The 20,283-nt window shown below is 47.1% G+C and overlaps 2 protein-coding genes across 2 annotated transcripts in view; both read right to left on the bottom strand.

The window, feature by feature from the left end:
* TSPAN16 (tetraspanin 16) overlaps nt 1-20,283 on the bottom strand; it is a gene marked incomplete at both ends in the record, with an annotated part of 23,147 nt that extends 2,864 nt beyond the window's left edge. The window contains 7 exon segments of the mRNA XM_082623236.1: nt 6,183-6,266; nt 9,127-9,273; nt 11,908-11,972; nt 11,975-12,011; nt 14,057-14,131; nt 19,999-20,097; nt 20,215-20,283. Of these exon segments, the coding sequence (XP_082479362.1) occupies nt 6,183-6,266; nt 9,127-9,273; nt 11,908-11,972; nt 11,975-12,011; nt 14,057-14,131; nt 19,999-20,097; nt 20,215-20,283 (576 nt within the window).
* LOC309804365 (small ribosomal subunit protein eS26-like) lies at nt 17,214-17,832 on the bottom strand (the record flags this gene model as incomplete). Its single annotated transcript, XM_082621722.1, has 1 exon — nt 17,214-17,832. The coding sequence occupies one exon, from the start codon at nt 17,830-17,832 to the stop codon at nt 17,485-17,487; it is 348 nt and encodes a 115-aa protein (XP_082477848.1). The 3' UTR covers nt 17,214-17,484.

Below are 20,283 nucleotides of genomic sequence, written 5' to 3'. Positions count from 1 at the left end.
AGAGTAAATGCCTAAGTCCTCCCCGGGGTGCACGAGGCCCTGCGTGATCTGACCTGTCACCTCACTCTTCCCTGTCACCTGCCCTGTCACTCTTCCCACTTGCCCCCCAAACTTGCTCTGCCCCTCCTTGCTGCTATTTGAACACACTAGGCCCCCGCCTCAGGACCTTTGCACTGGCTGTTCCCTCTGCCCGGAGTCACATGGCTCCCCTCGCTCACCCCCTCTTTCAGGTCTTTGCACAAATCTCACCTTCTTGTTGACCCACCTCCCTCCCCAACACCGGAGTTAGGACTGCAAACCCTCCCGCAGCATTTCTGTTGCCCCTTTCCTGGTGTCCTCCTCCCTACAGGCCCTAGAATCTAAAATACTATATAATTTACTCATTTGACTTAAACAAATGTCTCCTTCACTGTAATATCTGTACCTCAAAGGCAGGGATTTTTAAATTTTTTACTACCGCACCCACCTCTTTCCTGTCTGATACAAAAAAAAAAAAGAGAGAGAGAAATATTTGGTCTTTGCCCCTGGTTCTTGGCAAAGAGCTCCTAAAACCCTTGGAATATCCAGAGTGATAAGAGCATCTTTTGTATACTAATGAGAAGACAAGCTAGGCTGGGGACTCCTAGGTAGCTTCAGGATGGGGCTGATTGCCAGAAAGACCAAACCATGATTAGAGGGTTGAGACCATCAGCCCCAACCCCTGGGATGGAGCTCCAGGGAGGAAAGAGGGGCTGGAGATGGAGTTAATAACAAATTGTCGGGACTTCCCTGGTGGTGCCGCGGTTAAGACTCTGAGCTCCCGATGCAGGGGGGCTGGGTTTAATCCCTGGTCAGGGAACTAGATTCCACATGCATGCCGCAATGAAGAGCCCGAATGCCGCAACTAAAGATCCAGCACGCCTCAGCGAAGATCCCGTGGGCTGCAACTAAGACCCAGCATAGCCAAATAAATATGTTTTTAAAAAATTGTCGGGGGCTTCCCTGGTGGCGCAGTGGTTGAGAGTCCGCCTGCCGATGCAGGGGACACGGGTTCGTGCCCCGGTCCGGGAAGATACCACATGCCGCCGAGCGGCTAGGCCCGTGAGCCATGGCCGCTGAGCCTGCGCGTCCAGAGCCTGTGCTCCGCAACGGGAGAGGCCACAACAGTGAGAGGCCCGCGTACCGCCAAAAAAAAAAAAAAAAAAAAATTGTCACTCCCATCTGAGCTATATCCTTGGTAACAGTAAGTAAAGGATTTCCTGCGTTCTGTGAGTTATTCGAATGATCAAACCTGAAAGGGAGGGGGGATTGCAGGAACCCCCTGATTTTGTAGCCACGTCAGACAGAAGTATGGGTGCCCTGGGGACCTAATACTGGTGACTGGCATCTGAGGGGGAGCCGGTCTTGCGGGACTGAGCCCTTAAACTGTGGGGTCTGCACTAACTTGGGGTAGTGTCAGAATTGAATTGAACTGTAGGGCACTCTGTTGGTGCCCCCAGAGAATTGTTTGGTGTGGAAAATCCCCACACGTTTGGTGTCAGAAACAGGAAAAACAGTTCATTTCTTCTTTTTCTTCCAGTTATTGACATACAGCTCTGTATAAATTTAAGGTGTATAACATAATGATTTGACTTACATACCTCATGAAATGACGATCAAATAAGTTTAGTGAACGTCCATCATCTCACATAGATAGAAAATTAAAGAAATAGAAAAAAATTTTTTCCTCGTGATGCGAACTCTTAAGGTTTACTCTCAACAACTTTCATATATAACACAGAGCAGTGTTCATTATATTTATTGTGTTGTCCATTGCATCCCTAGTACTTTTTTTTTATTATTCATTTTTGGCTGCGTTGGGTCTTCGTTGCTGCGTGCGGGCTTTCTCTAGTTGTGGTGAGCGGGGGCTACTCTTTGTTGAGGTGCACGGGCTTCTCCTTGCAGTGGCTTCTCTTTGTTGCAGAGCACGGGCTCTAGGCATGCGGGCTTCAGTAGTTGTGGCTCGTGGGCTCCAGAGCACAGGCTCAGTAGTTGTGGTGCACGGGCTTAGTTGCTCTGCAGCATGTGGGATCTTCCCAGACCGGGGCTCGAACCCATGTCCCCTGCATTAGCAGGAAGATTCCTAACCACTGTGCCACTAGGCAAGCCCTGTCAACACAGTTTTATGGCTATTGCCTTATACAGTTGTCTTGTAAATGAGGTAGGAGAAGAATAGTTTTTTTATATAAATTTATTTATTATTTTATTTATTTATTTTTGGCTGTGTTGGGTCTTGGTTGCTGCGCACAGGCTTTCTCTAGTTGCGGTGAGTGGGGGCTACTCTTTGTTTTGGTACACGGGCTTCTCATCATGGTGGCTTCTCTTGTTGCAGAGCGTGAGCTCTAGAGCGCAGGCTCAGTAGTTGTGGCACACAGGCTCCGCAGTATGTGGGCTCTTCCTGGACCAGGGCTTGAACCCATGTCTCCTGCGTTGGCAGGCAGATACTTAACCACTGTGTCACCAGGGAAGTCTAGTTTTTTAAAAAATTTTAAATGTATACTGTTTTTTATATTTATCTATGTAGTTATCTTTATCAGTGCTCTTTATTCCTTCATGAGGGTTCAAATTGGTGTTTTCTGTCCTCTCATTTGAATCTGCACAACTCCTTTTAGTATTTCTTGTAGGCCTTACAGGTCTGTTTGTAATTCATTCTCTTGGTTTTTGTTTATCTGGGAATATCTTAATTTCTCCTTCATTTGTGAAGGATAGTTTTGCTGGATACAGAACTCTTAGGTGACACTTTTTTTTCTTTCAGCCTCTGAATATATCATCCCATTGCTTTTGGCATCCATGATTTCTGATGAGATAATAGTTATTAATTTTATTGATGATACCTTGTACATTGGGGTCCACAACCCCCAGGTTGTGGACCTGTTAGGAACTAGGCTGCACAGCAGGAGGTGAGCAGCAAGAGAGCGAGCAAAGCTTTATCTGCCTTTCCCCATCGCTCGCATTACCGCCTGAACCATAGCTCGTGTTATCGCCTGAACCATCACATTATCACCTAAACCATCACTTGCATTACCGCCTGAACCATCCCCCCCATCGCTCACATTACTGCCTGAAACATCCCTGCCCCCAGTCGGTGGAAAAATTGTCTTCCATGAAACCAGTCCCTGGTGCCAAAAAGTTTGGGGACCACTGTTGTACATGATGAGTTGCTTCCATCTTGATGCTTTCAAGAGTCTCTCTTCATCTTTTTCTTTTTACAGTTTGATTATACAATGTTGAGTCATGGATCTCTTTGAGTTTATATTGCTTGGAGTTCATTGAGCTTCTTGGATGTGTAGATCCATGTTTTGCATCAAATTTGGGGAGTTTGGGGCCATTATTTCTTCAAGTATCCTTTTTGTCTTTTTCTTTCCCTCCTCTTGTTCTGGAATCCCATTGCACATATGTATGTATGCTTGATTGTGTCACACATGTCTCTGAGGCTCTGTTCATTTTTCTTCATTCTTTTTTCTTTCTGCTCCTCAACTGAATAATCTCAATTGACTCATCTTCAAGTTCACTGATTCTTTCTCCCGCCAGCTAAAACCAGTTGCTGGGCCACTCTACTGAATTTTCCATTTCAATTTTTGTACACTTCAACTACAGAATTTCTATTTGCTTCCTTTTTAAAAAAAAATTTTATTTATTTAATTTATTTATTTTTGGCTGCATTGGGTCTTCATTGCTGCGTGTGGGCTTTCTCCAGTTACCGTGAACAGCGGCCACTCTTTGCTGTGGTGCGTGGGCTTCTCATTGCTGTGGCTTCTCTTGTTGCAGAGCACAGGCTCTAGGTGCATGGGCTTCAGTAGTTGTGGTGCATGGGCTTAGTTGCTCCGCGGCATGTGGGATCTTTCCAGACCAGGGCTTGAACCCGTGTCCCCTGGATTGGCAGGTGGATTCTTAACCACTGCTCCACCAGGAAAGCCCTCTATTTGCTTCCTTTTAAAAAACTCATTTCTGTCTCTGTTAATCTTTTCTATTTGATGAAACATCATTCTCATACTTTTCTTTAGTTCTTTAGAGAGTCTCCTTTAATTCTTTGAACATATATATAATACCTAATTTAAAGTATTTGTCTAGTAAATCCAACATCTGGGTTTTCTCAAGGACAGTTTCTATTGACTGATGATTTTTTCCTGTATACTGGCCACACTTTTTTGCTTCTTTGCATTTTGTTTCTTTGCAATTTTTTTGTTGAAAACTGGACATTTAAAAAATATAATGTGGTAACTTTGAAAATCAGATCTCCCTTCCCCCTACTCCCCAGGGTTTTTTGTGGTGCTGGTTGTGGTTTTTGCTGCTGCTGTTTCCTTGTTCAGTGACTCTCTGGAACTAATTCCACAAAGTCTTTGTTGTGTGCAGCCACTGAAGCCCCTGCTTGCTTAGACTAGTGTTTGGGATGAGAATTTTCTTTTTTTCAAAAGGGAAACCTGGCTTTTGAAAGTTGAGCAATATTCTGCCATTATTTATTGCTTTATCCATTCTGTGTATTACAAATCATATTTCATTCTGTTTTTACAATCTAGGTGGTGTAAAAAGTCAAGACCAGTTGAACTGAAAACAACTTCCATTTACTTCCCAAGCTTATGTTTATTCTTTTCTCCCTGGGGCCTGTCTGGGCTGGGCTCTGAGCAAAGATTCCCCCTCGGACAAGGTTCAGGAATGAGAATAGTGTTGCTATAATGAGTAGTCTTTGAGCATCTCTACTGGTGCATGGAGACCTTATCACCTTTCAGCCACTGCCTTCCTGTGATCCTTGCTTTGGACAGGACCTCCCTAGACTTAATGACAATAACTTCCCACAATCACTTCATGCTTTCTGTGGGTAGGGCATCGTGCAAAGCCTCTGACATACTGCACCTCATGAATGGCTCACAACAATTGGGCAGTCCATTTTACAAATGAGGGAGGCCATGGTCCTGATGCTCTGTCAGAGAGCTAGTGAGTGACATGACCAGGGCTGGAGTTCAGAGCCCCAGTACTTTCCCACACAGGCCTCCTATCACATAAGTGTAAGCCAGACTCATTAGCTGGGTGGATGGGGCATATCCCTGGAGTAAGTTTTTCTTCACCTGAATTAGGTCTGAGGCCCCCAGCACCTTCATACCTTGCCCCCTTTATAGGTAAACAGTAATGAAATCACCCTGCTTAAAATTACCTCCTCTCTCTTCTTCCCAGTTTTATATTTCTCCTTAACTCTTATCACTATCATGCAATAAATTTTCTAATTTAAAAAAACCATATTTTGGGAGTTCCCTGGTGGTCTAGTGGTTATGATTCAACACTTTCACTGCTGTGACCCAGGCTCAATCCCTGGTCGGGGAACTGAGATCCTGTAAGCCACCTGGCACAGCCAAAAAAAAAAAAAAAAAAATCATATTTTTTGTTTCTCCCTGCTGATTAGAATGTCATCCCCATGAGAGCAGGGATTTTTGTCTGTTTAGTTTACTGTTGTATCCCCAGTGCCTACAACAGTGCCTGGACTCAGTAGGTGCTCAATACGGTTTGTAGAGTGAAAAAGTGAATGTTAAAACCCTTCTCATGGTTTTCTATCATACTCAGAATAAAAGCCATGCCCCTCTGTAGCCCACAAGGCCTTGCCCTCATCTCCCCCTACCATCCTCCTCACTCACCCTGCCCAGCCACGGGGACCTCTCTGCTGGTCCTTGAGAAAGCCATGCTTATTGCTGCCTCAGTGCTTTTGCACCAGCCCTTCCCTCGGTCAACTCCCATATACACACATGGCTTTTCCTCACCTCCTCAAGTCACTGGTCAAATGTCACCAGGGAGGCCATCCCTGATTCCCTTCCCTATCCTGTCACCCTCTTTTACTTCCTTCCCAGCAGGTATCTTAAACTGAAATGATCATCCATCCCCCCCACTGAATGTCAGCTCCACCATGGTAGGGATTTTGTCTTTATTATTATTATTTTATTTATTTATTTATTTTGGCCGTGCCCTGCAGCATACAGGATCTTAGTTCCCCAACCAAGGATCAAACCCGTGCCCCCTGCATTGGGAGCACAGAGTCTTAACCACTGGACTGCCAGGGAAGTCCCAAAAGGGATTTTGTCTTTTGTCGCTGCTCTGTCCCCAGTGTCCCTAACAGTGCTTGGCATACAGTAGGTGCTCAATAAAAGAGCCTGGTGTGTCCCAGAGGAGCTGGACCTTACCTGTATCACTGCTGCCCCCAGAGAGTCTCCACTCAGGTTGATGCTCTGAGTCTTGGTTATTTTCAGGAGCTTAGGGAAACAGCCCTGCAGATACAAACATCACAGCAGGCAGAACCTGGTTAGGGACTCCTGGATTCCAAGTCCCCATCAACCCCCAATGGGTGGACAACCAACATTCCTCTCAGATTCAGGGAGGAGAAAAGGACACAGCCATAAGGACCTTGGCTCTTTCTTACTTGACTGCTCCCCCCACCTCAGCATCTTCCTTGGCCTCCTCATTCCCTCACCCCACCCCAGAACATACCATTTACTTCCTAGTATCCATTTGTATTGATATCCAAGTGTGTTGATTAAGAATATGACCAAAGGGACTTCCCTAGTGGTCCAGTGGTTGAGAATCTGCCTACCAGTGCAGAGGATGTGGGTTCAATCCCTAGCCGGGAACTAAGATGCCACATGCCAAGGGGCAACTAAGCCCGCGTGCTGCAACTAAGACCCAACGCAGCCAAAAATTAAATAAATTTTAAAAATATATTTTTAAAAAAGAATATGATCAGATGTCCCAAGTTATTGCTAGCTGTGTGACCTTGGAGAAGTCACTACACCTCTCTGTGCCTCAGTTTCCCCAACTGTAAATGGGACCAATAGGATCTGCCTCACAAGATTTTTGTGAGGATTAAAAGAAAGAATCTACATGAAGTACACAGCAGTGGCCTGATACATATCCAGCATTCAGTAACTGTTAGTTATTTCTAAGTCCTCTTTACATATGAACAAACGGGCTAACATGTATCCAGCACCTTCTCAGCCATTTGCATGTATTTTCTCACTATAATCCCATGAAGTGGGTACTAGTCTTTTCTCTGTTTTATAGGTGAAGAAGCTGAAGCTTGGAGAGATTAAGAGAACAGGCACAGTGAATGAGCAGAACAGCCACCTACAGGTGATGGGACCTTCACTTCCCTTCCTGCAGCCACTGAGATACTCCCCTTTCTTCTGGAAGCTTGAGTTGTCTTGAATTCAAAGGGCTCAGTGCCCCCTTTCATTTAATAGGCTTTTTTTTTCTTTATTTATTTATTTATTTTTGGCTGTGTTGGGTCTTTTTTTTGTTTTTTTGTTTTTTTAAATTTATTTATTTATTTATTTATTTATGCTGTGTTGGGTCTTCGTTTCTGCGCGAGGGCTTTCTCTAGTTGCGGCGAGCGGGGGCCACTCTTCATCGCGGTGCGCGGGCCTCTCACCGTCGCAGCCTCTCTTGTTGCGGAGCACAGGCTCCAGACGCGCAGGCTCAGTAGCTGTGGCGCACGGGCTTAGTTGCTCCGCGGCATGTGGGATCTTCCCAGACCAGGGCTCGAACCCGTGTCCCCTGCATTGGCAGGCGGATTCTTAACCACTGCGCCACCAGGGAAGCCCACTGTGTTGGGTCTTCGTTTCTGTGCGAGGGCTTTCTCCAGCTGTGGAGAGCGGGGGCCACTCTTCATCGCGGTGCGCAGGCCTCTCACTATCGCGGCCTCTCTCGTTGCGGAGCACAGGCTCCAGAGGCGCAGGCTCAGTAATTTTGGCTCACGGGCCCAGCCGCTCCGCGGCACGCTGGATCCTCCCAGTCCAGGGCACGAACCCGTGTCCCCTGCATCGGCAGGCAGACTCCCAACCACTGCGCCACCAGGGAAGCCCCTAATAGGCTTTTTTTAAGTGTCCACTGTGTGCTGGGCACTGAAACGGGTGCTGGGAGCCCAGCAATGTACAAAAGAGAAAACATTTCTGCCTTGGTGGGGCTAACAGTTGAGTGGGAAAAACAGGTAATAAAATAAGCAGGTACAGCAATGACTTTGTCAGGTGGTGATTAAGCGCTGGACACACTAACACAGGGTAAGGAGATGGGGTGTGATGGTGAATGGGGGGCATCCTTTTATAGATAGGGGTTCAGGAACAGCCTCACTGAGGAAGTGACAACTGTGCACAGACTTGAAAGAGATGAGGTAGGAAAACATTTAGGGGAAGAGCATTCCAGGCTGAAAGAACATGGGAATTCCCGGGCAATCCAGTAGCTAGGACTTGGTGCTTTCATTGCCAAGGGGCTCGGGTTCAGTCTTGGGTCAGGGAACTAAGATCCTGCAAGCCAAGCTGCAAGGCCAAAAAAAAAAGAAAAAAAAATATAGCCTATGCAAAGGCCCTGAGGCAAGCATGTGCCTGTTGTATTTGTGCAGCAGCGAGGAGGTCAGTGTGGCTAGAGTGGAATGAGTGAGGGGGTGAGTGGGAGGTTGACAGGTAGGTTGTACAGGGCACAGTGGGTCACTGTGTGATGCCACGTCCCTCTCTGAGGCCCTAGCCTGGGACTCACTCTGGCCAATTCACCCAGCAAGAGACATTCAGCGTGAAGGGATGAATTAAGGAATGACTCTGATTTCTCAAGGAAGACCCATGTGTTTATTCCCCTGCTGCGGAAGTTAGGGGTGGGGAAGCTAGGGCTGGGGTTTGAAGCCCAGCTCCAACCCTCCCTGGCTATGGGAACCTCTCTGTGCCTCAGTCTCCTCATCTGTAAAATGGGAGAAGGGCAGTCCCCACTTCAAGGGGTGCGATGGAGACTGAATTCACTGAATAAGTACCCAGTCATGTGGCAGCCATCACTATCTACAGAACAATCATTTTCCATCATTATTGCTGCAATTTGACTTCTCCGTGAGGCAGGCAGTGTGATCCAGGCAATGGACACAGACAAACATGGATCAAATCCCGGCTCTACCAAAGCCATGTGACCTTGAACCACTCTCCTCCCCAGCCTCAGTTTCCCCATCTGTGAAATGGGGATGGTAACTCCAGGCTGTGTGGTCGAAATGAGCTGAAATTGTGGTCAAAATCTCTGGGATTCCTGCAAAGATGCAATTTTTATAAAAGTCCCCAGCCCTCGGGGTCTACCTAGACGCCTAACAAAATGTCAAGTTACCTCCTGGTGGATGACATCTGAAGACACGTTGTGCCCATCACAGGCCATGGTCCCGATGGATTTATAGCAGCCCCTGGGGTAGGTGTGGCCAGTCATCCTTTCGAAGGATGGAAGATCTGTGTAGTCCTTCATGTCACAGCACTTTAGCTGCAGAGAAGAGAATAAATACTTGAAGACTCCCTTTGAAATTTCAAAATAATAAAAACACTAGAAATCATGGTCACCATGGCTACTGTTTAGAGTAGTCACAATATTCCAATGCCTGTGCTAAATGCCTCCCTTTCCCCACCCCATCATGGCTTAGCACCCTCCATGGCTGTCATCTTACTTGGGAGTAAAAGCTGAATTCCTCACCATGGCCCACAAGGCCCTGCATGATCTGCCTTGTCACCTTCAGGTCCTCATCTCCCTGCTCTCTCTTGAACTCACTCAGATCCACACTGATCTCTCTGTTTCTTAAATACACTTAGTAAGCATCAGCCTTGCTGCCTTTAGGTGGCTGTTCCCTCTTTTTGGAATGCTGTTCTATCAGATGTCTGCATGGCTCACTTCATTCAGGTCTCTGTTCAAGTGTTCCTCCTCAGGAAGGCCTACCCTGACCCCTCTTTCTAAGCTAGCCACCAGCCCTGTATCAGTCAGGCCAGGCTAAGTGATGCTGCATAACAAACAGCCCTTCAATTTCAGCAGTTCATCTCACACTACATGCTCATACCAACCTGGCAGGGGAACTCCGTTTATCAAAGCCTCTCAGGGACTCAGGCTTGTGAAGCAGCCACCATCCAGATGATTCCACTATTGTGGAAAAAAGAAAAAAAGGTCCAGAGGGCCCTACACTGGTAATTAAATAATTTGGCTAGGAAGTGACTCACATCACTTCTCCTCCCAGCTCATTGGCCAGAACTCATCACATGATCCCCAACTAACTACAAAAAGACTAGGACAGGCCATCCCACTGTGTGCTGAAAATAGGTGACTAATAGCACCTACAAGTAAACAAAATCCTGACTCTCTCTGCCCTTTCCCTGCCTTGCTTTCTTTTTCATGGCACTCATCACCCCTGCCACCAATGTTTACTTAGAGGTTTTTTCTCCATCTCCCCACTCGAGTGTCAGCAACACAGGGCAAGGATTTTGTTTTGTGCCCTGCTTTGTCCCCAGACCCCTGAACAGGGCCCAGCACATAGTAGGTGTTCAATAAAGACTCGTGGAAGGACAGCAACCTAAAGGTCCATCAACAGAGGAATGGATAAAGAAGCTGTGGCATAGGGACTTCCCTGGTGGCGCAGTGGTTAGGACTCCACACTCCCAATGCAGGGGGTCTGGTTTTGACCCCTGGTCAGGGAATTAGATCCCACCTGCATGCCACAACTAAGAGTTCACATGCCACAACTAAGGAGCTGGCAAGCTGCAACGAAGGAGCCTGCCTGCTGCAACTAAGACCCAGTGCAATCAAATAAATATTAAAAAAATATTTTAAGAAACTATACTTAAATTAAAAAAAAAGATTAGTGGAAGGACTATATGAATGAATGAGAAGTACTTTCTACCACCTCAAGCTTCAGAAGCCAAAACGGGGATGCAGGCAAGTCCCCTAACCATCGTGTGACCCCTCCCAAGCTGAACTTGACCTCATAGCAGTTCTTGGGCCCCAGACCCAGATGGAAAACAGTCCTAGAAACAGGCAATGGCTTTTCCATTCCACACCCTCCCTAGCCTCAAATATCCTTCTCAACCATCTGCCTCAAGAGCTTAGATGACGCATGGAGACCAGTCTTGCTCCTTAAACACCAAGACTCAAGATATAAGTCTCACCACCTCACACCCATGAGAATGGCTACTATCAAAAAACAGAAGCAGGGCTTCCCTGGTGGCGCAGTGGTTGGGCGTCCACCTGCCGATGCAGGGAACACGGGTTCGTGCCCCGGTCCGAGAAGATCCCACGTGCCGCGGAGCGGCTGGGCCCGTGAGCCATGGCCGCTGAGCCTGTGCATCCGGAGCCTGTGCTCTGCAATGGGGGAGACCACGACAGTGGGAGGCCCGCAAACTGCAAAAAAAAAACACAAAACAAACAAACAAAAAAAGCAGAAAATAACAAGTAGTGATAAGGATGTGGAGAAACTGGAACCCTTGTGCCTTCATTGCTGATGGGAATGTAAAACGGTGCAGCTGCTATGGAAAACAGTATGAAAACTCCCCCCAAAATTAAACATAAAATTATCAGATGATCCAGCAGTTCCATTTCTGGGTATATACTGAAAAGAACTGAAAACAGGGACTCGGAGAGATATCTGTACACCCATGTTCACAGCAGCATGATTCACAATAGCCAAAAGGTGGAAGCAACCCAAGTATCCATTGACAGAGGAAGGGATAAATAAAATGTGGTCCATCCATACAATGGAATATTATTCGGCCCTAAAAAGGAAGGAAATTCATGCTACAACATGAATGAACCTTGAGGATGCTAAGTGAAATAAGCCAGACACAAAAAGACAAATACTGTATGATTCCACTTATATGAGGTCCCTAGAGGAGTCAAATTCCTAGAGAATGGTAGAATGTAGGATGGTGGGTACGGGGGGTTGGGGGAAGGAGCCTTAGTGTTTAATGGGGACAGAGTTTCAGTTCTGGGGATGCAGGGTGGTGATGGTTGCACAACCATAGGAAAGTGCTTAATGCCACTGAACTGGACACTTAAAAATGGTAAGATGATAAACTTATATATCTTTTACTACAATAAAAATAAATTAAACAAACAAACAAAAAAGGATGTGAATCTCACCTTCTCCATGACCAAATTCCATTCCAGGGAATAGTCATCTGGCTCATTGTAACCTCTGTAATTCTCAGGGTCACAAATTTGTGCTCCAAGTCCACTTCTCTAACCTCAGAGATGAAACAGGGAGCGGTGAGCACAGAAAACAGCAAGGTGCCCCATTTGGTGAGATTTCTTGGGGACTCAGGAGGGAGGTGGGGGCTTCCCTTCTGCTTCCTTCATGGCCCCTCCCCCAGCCATGGGTCTGCGCTGGAGGAGGACGAACTCAGGCTACCATTGCCCCCGAGAGAGGGACACAGGGAAGAGCGTGGGTCTCGAGCCCAGCACATCTGGTTGTATCCAAACTCACAAACGGCTTTGAATCATCTGCTCTTTTGAATCGCCCACACGCCTGCTACGCCCCCGTTATGGCTGCAACTCGATGAGGGACTTGAATATCATCTTCAGCAACTGAATTTCTCTCTGCACAAAAGGGGCAACTTTAATTTTCTATTTTTTAAATAGAGATCTAAATTAAAACCATTTTTCCCCCAAAGAAATGAAATAGTCACACGGCTCAAAATTCACAAATCACAGAAGGGTAAACCATGAAAAGTCTCCCTCCCACTTTTTTCTCCCAGCCGACAAGTTTCTCCCACTTCACCGCCTCGACTGTTACGGTTTCCAGTGTCTCCAAAGACATACGCTATGTGTGTCAAAGCAAAGTATATCCTCATTATTGTTCCCCTCGCTTTATTCTATTCTCATTGTTCTGCATCCGGCTGTTCGACAACACGAGTAGCAGTGGCTCTCGGTGCCCTGCTCAAATCCCGGTGGCTTCTCTTATTTCTGTGCCGCGGAGCCCGACTTCCCGCTGCCAGCAACCGAGGTTCTTTTTTTTTTTTTTTTTTTTTTAACTTTTTGGCCGCGCCTTGCGGCATTCAAGATCTTCGTTCCCTGAGCACTAATGGAACCCGCGCCCCCTGCAGTCGAAGCTCCGAGTCTTAACCACTGGACCCCCAGGGAAGCCCCCAGCAACCGAGGTTCTTGCAGTGGCCTCTCAGCACGCATGCGCCCTGGGAGCAGCCCTTAATCAATGACTGAGGGGAGGTGTTGGATTAATACTGCAGCTCCCTAGTCGCTTGGGTGGAGAAAATAGATGGCGTGCTCCTTGCTGCGTCCCCGACATCCCCCACCAGGACTGAGCCCAGTTGCACACAGTGTCGGCTTTTTTTTTTTTTTTTTTTTTTTTTTTTTGCGGCACGCAGGCCTCTCTCACTGTTGTGGCCTCTCCCGTTGCGGAGCACAGGCTCCGGACGCGCAGGCTCAGCGGCCATGGCTCACGGGCCCAGCCGCTCCGCGGCATGTGGGATCTTCCCGGACCGGAGCACGAACCCGCGTCCCCTGCATCGGCAGGCGGACTCTCAGCCACTGCGCCACCAGGGAAGCCCCGCAGTGTCAGCTTTTAGGGGCTACATTCCCTTCCCTGCCTCACTGCCCCTGTCCCCTACAGGTGCTTCTTGGGATCACCTCTCAACTAAACTATGAGCCTTCAAATCCTTTTCTCAGGGTGAGCCTCTGGGGGGACGCAAACGGGGACAGCACTATGTCCTGGAGAATGTACCACCTCCTGCATATAGAGCCTCCTCCTTCCTTCTTTCCAGCTGCATCAGACTCCCTTGTGTGGATTATTATACATTATAAACTCCCCCCGCCCCAAACTGATACTCACTAGGCCAGCAGCAATCTTTTTCACACCCTGGTATGTATGTCATGCTGCACACAAACAAGCATATCCTTGGATAATTCCTAGGGACCAGATGGTTGGGTCAAAGTGTCCGTGCTTTTTCATTTTGATGGATATTGCTAAATAGCCCTCTATTTTGAACTCATTTCAAAACCCCAAGAAACTTCACAGCTTTTCCCATTCCTCCCCCAGCAATTACTTCCCATTCCTCCCCCAAATGAGAGGTGGTCCAATTCACTCCGCAGTTTCTTGAGGGGAGCCTTTGAAGGCAAGGCTGAGGTTTCCGGCTTTCCGCCCTATCTCTGGAGACTCCGTCTCCCACCATCACCGGATCCTGGGGAGCGTGGGAGCCTCCCGGGGGGAGGGGCGGGGCTTCTATTGATTCTATTTATTTCTAATGCAGAGTGAGAGAAGCCGAGCTGTACTTACAATCGGGAAGAAGGCAAGGACCACTGCGGCGACAGTGATTTCCACGATGAGAATGATGAGCATGACCGAGAAACACTGGAAGACACAGGGTGGGGAGTGGGGTGTGGGAGCCTGCTGGGAGTCCTTCCACCCCATCTCCAGGCCACCGTGGCCTCTCCATTTTGAAAGAACACACGCCTGGGGGAGGAGGGGTGGGGGGGTGTTATTTTATTTCTTCCAGGTGTCGCATTCCTGAATGTTGTCCAGGATGCTGGCAGTGGGATATTCTTAGGAGCTATCAGTAATTGCTGGAGGGACTTCCCTGGTGGCGCAGTGATTAAGAATCCGCCTGCTAATTCAGGGGACACGGGTTCAAGCCCTGGTCCGGGAGGATCCTACGTGCCACGAAGTAACTAAGCCCGTGCACCACAACTACTGAGCCTGCGTGCCCCAAGGACTGAAGCCCACGTGCTTAGAGCCCGTGCCCTGCAACGAAAGAAGCCACCTCAATGAGGAAGCCCGCGCACCGCAACGAAGAGTAGCCCTCGCTCGCCGCAACTAGACAAAGCCCGCACAGCAACGACAACGAAGACCCAACGCAGCCAAAAAATGAATAAATAAATAAATAAATTCATTTAAAAAATAATAATAATAGCTAGAACCCCATGTCACGGCCAGCACTTTCTGAGAGTCTGGGAGGCCTAAGAGGCGACATCCAGCGGTGTGTGCAGACAGCAGGGGCCGGGCAGGAGGGAGAGTGGGGGGCACCAAACAGAGGCAGGAGGGAATTCCCTGGTGGTCCATGGTTAGAACTCAGTGCTTTCACTGGCCGAGGGCCCGGTTCGATCCCTGGTCGGGGCACTAAGATCCCTAAAGCCGTGCTGCAAGGTCAAGAAAAACAAAACAAAGCAAAACAAAAAACAGAGGAAGGGCCAAGAAACCTGAGAAATACAAATTGCGGGGAGAGGTGACCAGACTGAAGGGGAGATACCAGATGACAGGAGGGTGGGTGCCAGGGGAGAATGCCTCATGTTTCCGATGAAATTCACATGCCTGGTGGGAAACAGTGGGAAATGCTGTAAGCGGGGGTGGGGGGACTTCAAGTTATCCATCGAGGAAAAGCTGCTTCCCTCCAAAGCCTCAGTTTCTCCATCTGCACAACGGAGGGGTGGGACCAGCAGGGGGTCTCAGTGGGTTCTGTGGAGCTTCTAGAGACCAGATTGGGGGGGGTCAAAGGAAGGTCAGCTCCTGTCTCCCCTTTCATCTATTTCATCTATGCCTATTATTATTATCATTATCATTAAAATCTCTTTGATAATTCAGGCTTTGAGTTGCCAGACCAGCCGATGGCTGGGCTTATCTGGCCTTGACACAGAGAGGCAGGAAAGCACAGTGGATACACATCAGGGGTCCCCACAGTCGACCGGGAGAAATATGAAGGCAGTTGTGAGACCGCAGACATGTGGCTCCTGTAACAGATTCTGAGAATTCCTATTAATATTAGTATTTCCTGGGAATTCCCTGGCGGTCCAGTGTTTAGGAATCCGTGCTTCCACTGCTGGGGGCCTGGGTTCGATCCCTGTTCCGGGAACTAAGATCTCGCAAGCCGCCACTGCGTGACCAAAAATAAAAAATAATTTAAAAATAATATTTCCCGGGACTTCTCTGGTGGTTCAGTGGTTAAGACTCTGCACTCCCAAAGCAGGGGGCCTGGGTTCATCCCGGGTCAGGGAACTAGATCCCACATGCATGCCAACTTAGGGTTTGTATGTCACAACTAAGGAGCCTGCCTGCCGCAACTGAAGAGCCCACCAAAAAAAAAAAAAAAAAAAAAAGAGCCCACCAGTCGCTACTAAGACCCGGCGCAACCAAGTAAATAAATATTTTTTAAAAAGAAAAATAATATTTCCCAACCTCTGGGTGACTGGAGCGTCCAGAGGACAGATATCCAGCCGTTGGCAAGTCCTATTGTCTCCATCTTCAGAGTCTATCCAGAATCTGCCCACTTCTCACCCCCTCCTGGCCCCACCGAGTCCAGCCCCCACCATCTCCCATCTGGACCAATACAGTCCCTCCACCCTGGTCCCCGCTACACTCTGTTTCCTCCATAGCCGCCAGAGGGCGCCTGTGAGCACCTGAGTCGGGGCATGATTCTGCTCTGAACCCTTCGTGGCTCCCAACGCCATCAGCTTTGGATGGACCAGACGCCGAGGGTAAAGTCGATCGGATTTGCCAGTGGGTTGGACGTGGGGTGTGAGAGAGAGTACTCTTTGATTCCTCCGAGTTAAAACATGGATAAAATAGTGTCCACAGTCTACTGTAGAGAAAACGAAATCTTGCAAACACAGCACCTGTTCAATAAATCTTTGCTGAATGAAGTAATTAAGAAAGAAAGCAAGGACTTCCCTGGTGGCGCAGTGGTTAAGCATCCACCTGCCAATACAGGGAACAAGAATTCAATCCCCATTCCGGGAAGATCCCACATGCTGCAGAGCAACTAAGCCCGTTCACCACAACTACTGAGCCTGAGCTCTAGAGCCGGCGAGCCACAACTACTGAAGCCCACAAGCCTAGAGCCTGTGCTCCGCAACAAGAGAAGCCACCACAATGAGAAGCCCAAGCACTGCAATGAAGAGTAGCCCCCACTCGCTGCAACTAGAGAAAGCCCACGCGCAGCAATGAAGACCCAACACAGCCAAAAATAAATGAATAAATAAATTTATAAAAAAGAAAGAAAATGAGAGATGATGGAGATTCAGGGAGGAGGAAAGTGAGGGTGCATGCTTTAACAGTCGGGCTGTTTATGCTCTGGAAGATGGCTAGAGCAAGGGTCTCCCTGAAACCCCCAAACTGAAATTGCTGTAGTTTTGCAGCAACACAGTGGAGGAAGGAAAACAAAAGATGCTGGACACAGACTCAACTTTGGGTGGGATGATGAGCTCAGACAAGATTTTAAGGGAAGTGGGAATGGGGACTCTCGGAGCTGGACTCTGGGGAGACATTTGGCTAAGGCTATATGTGAGAATGAGTAAGACATGCAAAATCTGTGGCATGCTATTTGCATGATCATGCTCGAAATATTCATACCCCATGTACCTGAACATGTACTTGTGCTGCATGGCAATTACAATAGTGTTGTGCTAATGGAGGATATACACATGGGCCAATGGAACAAAGCAGTGTACACAGAACAGACTTGAGCATAATGGAAACTAGCATAGACAGAGGAGGACTGGATGGACCAGTTGGTAAGTGCAACAGTATGTCACCAAATGGGAAAAAAAAAAAATCAAATCAGACCCCTACCTCACACCACACACATGAAGAAACATGACAAAAGGCTAAAGAGCTAAGAGTGAGCTCTCAATATCTTTTTTTTTTAAGTATAATTTCCACTTTATTGTCTTTCCAGGGAACAGTATTTCTTTAGTCCTTAAGGACTTAGCTCCTTACATGGGCTTTGGTGGAGGTCGTGGGGCAGCACCAGCAGGTCTAAAGCGGGGTGGAGGTGTTCGGTCCTTCCAGGCTTCCCGAGAACGACTCCTGCCTACCTTGCTGTGAATGGCACAACTCATGCAGTAATGCAGTTTCACATACAGCTTGGGAAGCACATAGGCATCGAAAACACTCGCTTCAGAAATGTCCCTGATGGCTGCGGCCTCTACAATGTTCCGAATGACAAACTTCTTAATGGCCTTATCCTTGGGTACGCATCGGGCACAGCTGGTACAGCGAATACACTGCATGTGGCCGTGGCCCTTTTTGGCACGACCATTATTCCTTCTTTTCTTGGTCATCTTAGTCGTGGCAGGAGAACATTTTGCAATTCATATTTAAAACCTGAAAGGTTTTATGGTAAAATCTTTTACCTAGAAATTCCATTTCTAGACATTAAACCTAGTAGGGACAATAGTCACATATGTGCCTCAAAACCAGGATGCACAGGGATGTTTATTAAGGACAAAATGTTGGAAGTAACTGAAGCAAATCAATAACACAGATTGGGTACGTAAATCATGGTACAGTCCCAAAATGGAATCCTAGAGAGTTTTTTTATTTTATAAATTTATTTATTTTTTAGTTGTGTTGGGTCTTCGTTGCTACACACGGGCTTTCTCTAGTTGCGGCGAGCAGGGGCTACTCTTCGTTGCAGTGAGTGGGCTTCTCATTGCGATGGCTTCTCTTGTTGCGAAGCACGGGATCTAGGTGCATGGACTTCAGTAGTTGTGGCATACGGGCTCAGTAGTTGTGGCTCGTGGGCTCTAGAGAGCAGGCCCAGTAGTTGTGGCGCACAGGCTTAGTTGCTCCGTGGCACATGGGATCTTCCCGGACCAGGGATCAAACCTGTGTCCCCTGTATTGGCAGGCAGATTCTTAACCACTGCGCCACCAGGGAAGTCCCTACACAGTTATTTTAAATGATGCTTGTAAGACAGGGGGTGGCAAAGTTTTTTGCAAAAGCACCCGATATTGTGAGCTTCGCAGGCCATACAGTCTCGGTTGAAATGAAACAGCCAGTGTAGTGGAAAAGCAGCCGTACAAAATCCATAAACAAATTTATTTTATTTACAAATAAATTTTATCTATCTATCTATTTACAAGACTGTACTTTGCTGACTTCTGTGGTAGGAGAATGTTTATTGATACAGAGAAATGTTTTTAAGGCCTAAATTTTTTTTTAAAGTAGATTGTCAACAGTCACGGTCCTTGGGTATTAATCTAACGTAGTTGAAAACTCATGTTCACATAAAAACCTGCACATGGATGTTTCTAGCAACTTTCTCCATAATTTCCAAAACTTGGAAGCCACCAAGATGGCCTTCAGCATATGAATAGATTAAATAAACTGTGGTACATCCAGACAATGGAATATTGGCACTAAAAAGAAATGAGCTATCAAGCCAGGAAAAAACATAGAGGAAACTTACAGGAATATTGCTGAGTGGAAGAAGCCAATCTGAAAAGGCTACATGGTTTATGGTTCCAAGGATATGACATTCTGGAAAAGGCAAAACTATGGAGACAGAAGGATCAGTGGTTGCCAGGGCCTAGCGGGGAAAGAGAGCTGATGGGGCGGAGCACGGAGGATTTTTAGGGCAATGAAACTACTCATGCGATGCTGACATGGTGGATACACTAGTCAAAACCATGGAATGTACACCAGGAATTTCCTGGCAGTCCAGTGGTTAGGACTCCGCTCTTCCATTGCAGGGGACACGGGTTCAATCCCTGGTCAGGGAACTAAGATCCCGCATGCCATGCACCCCAGCCAAAAAAATAAATAAATAAAGTACAACAAGAGTGAACCTTCAATAAACTATAGACTTTAGGTTCTAATGATATCAGTGTAGGTTCATTATAACAAATGTACCACTCTGATGGGGAATGTTGACAGTAGGGGAGGCTGCGTGTGCAGGGGCAAGGCTTATATGGGACATCTCTGTACCTTCTGTTCAATTTTGCTGTGAACCTAAAACTGCTCTTAAAAAAGTCTATTTAAAAGGATGAAAAACTTACAATTTTTTAAAAGAGAAAAAAATGAAGATTGTAAAGCATTAGCATCCCATGTTTGTTTTGCTGTTTTTAAAAGTTACATAGAAAAGTCTGGAAGGATATAATGATGATATTTATTAAGCCATGTTCTGATGACAAGCATCAGCCCTTTAAATGCATTATCTTGTTTAACTCCCATCAAAATGATACAGTCACAGGTGAAGAGTGATAGTTAATTTCCTTCTCTTTCCTGGCAGCCTTTCCTCATACTGTTTTACTATTAAAAGCAATTACTTCTTTAGCAGTGCATATTTTGGGTTACTTTTATAGTGAGAAAAAAATGGTTTGAAAACTGTAAAGGACCAAGAGAAGAACCATTCCCTCCTGCCTTCCTCAACAACTTAGCTTTCTGCAGGATTTTCTTTAGAGCCAAGATCTTCCGCCATGGACCCCAGGTCCCCCAGATCACACTCTTCTGCTTGATTTCAGCAGCTCTGGGTCGATGGAGGCCACGCCTGTTCCCAGTGCATCCTTCTCCTTGTCAGTCTGCCCTACATCCCTCCTGCTTCCCTGGGGACCACAGATCCGGATGTCAGTGAATTTGGATCAACTTATTTCTGTCTTTGAACGAGCCAGTTGTGGAGGAAGGGCTGCAAATCCCCAGGGCCCAGGTTGTGACATACTTACAGCCATAACACCGTTGAAGAAAGATAACAGTTTCTTCAAGGAATAATATGGAGTGTGCGTTTCAGCCAT

This window comes from Mesoplodon mirus, assembly GCF_964341445.2.
Source record: "Mesoplodon mirus genome assembly, chromosome: 5".
NCBI lineage: Eukaryota > Metazoa > Chordata > Mammalia > Artiodactyla > Ziphiidae > Mesoplodon > Mesoplodon mirus.
The sequence above is the reverse complement of the archived record's forward strand: the minus strand, read 5'-3'. Positions and strand labels throughout refer to the sequence as shown.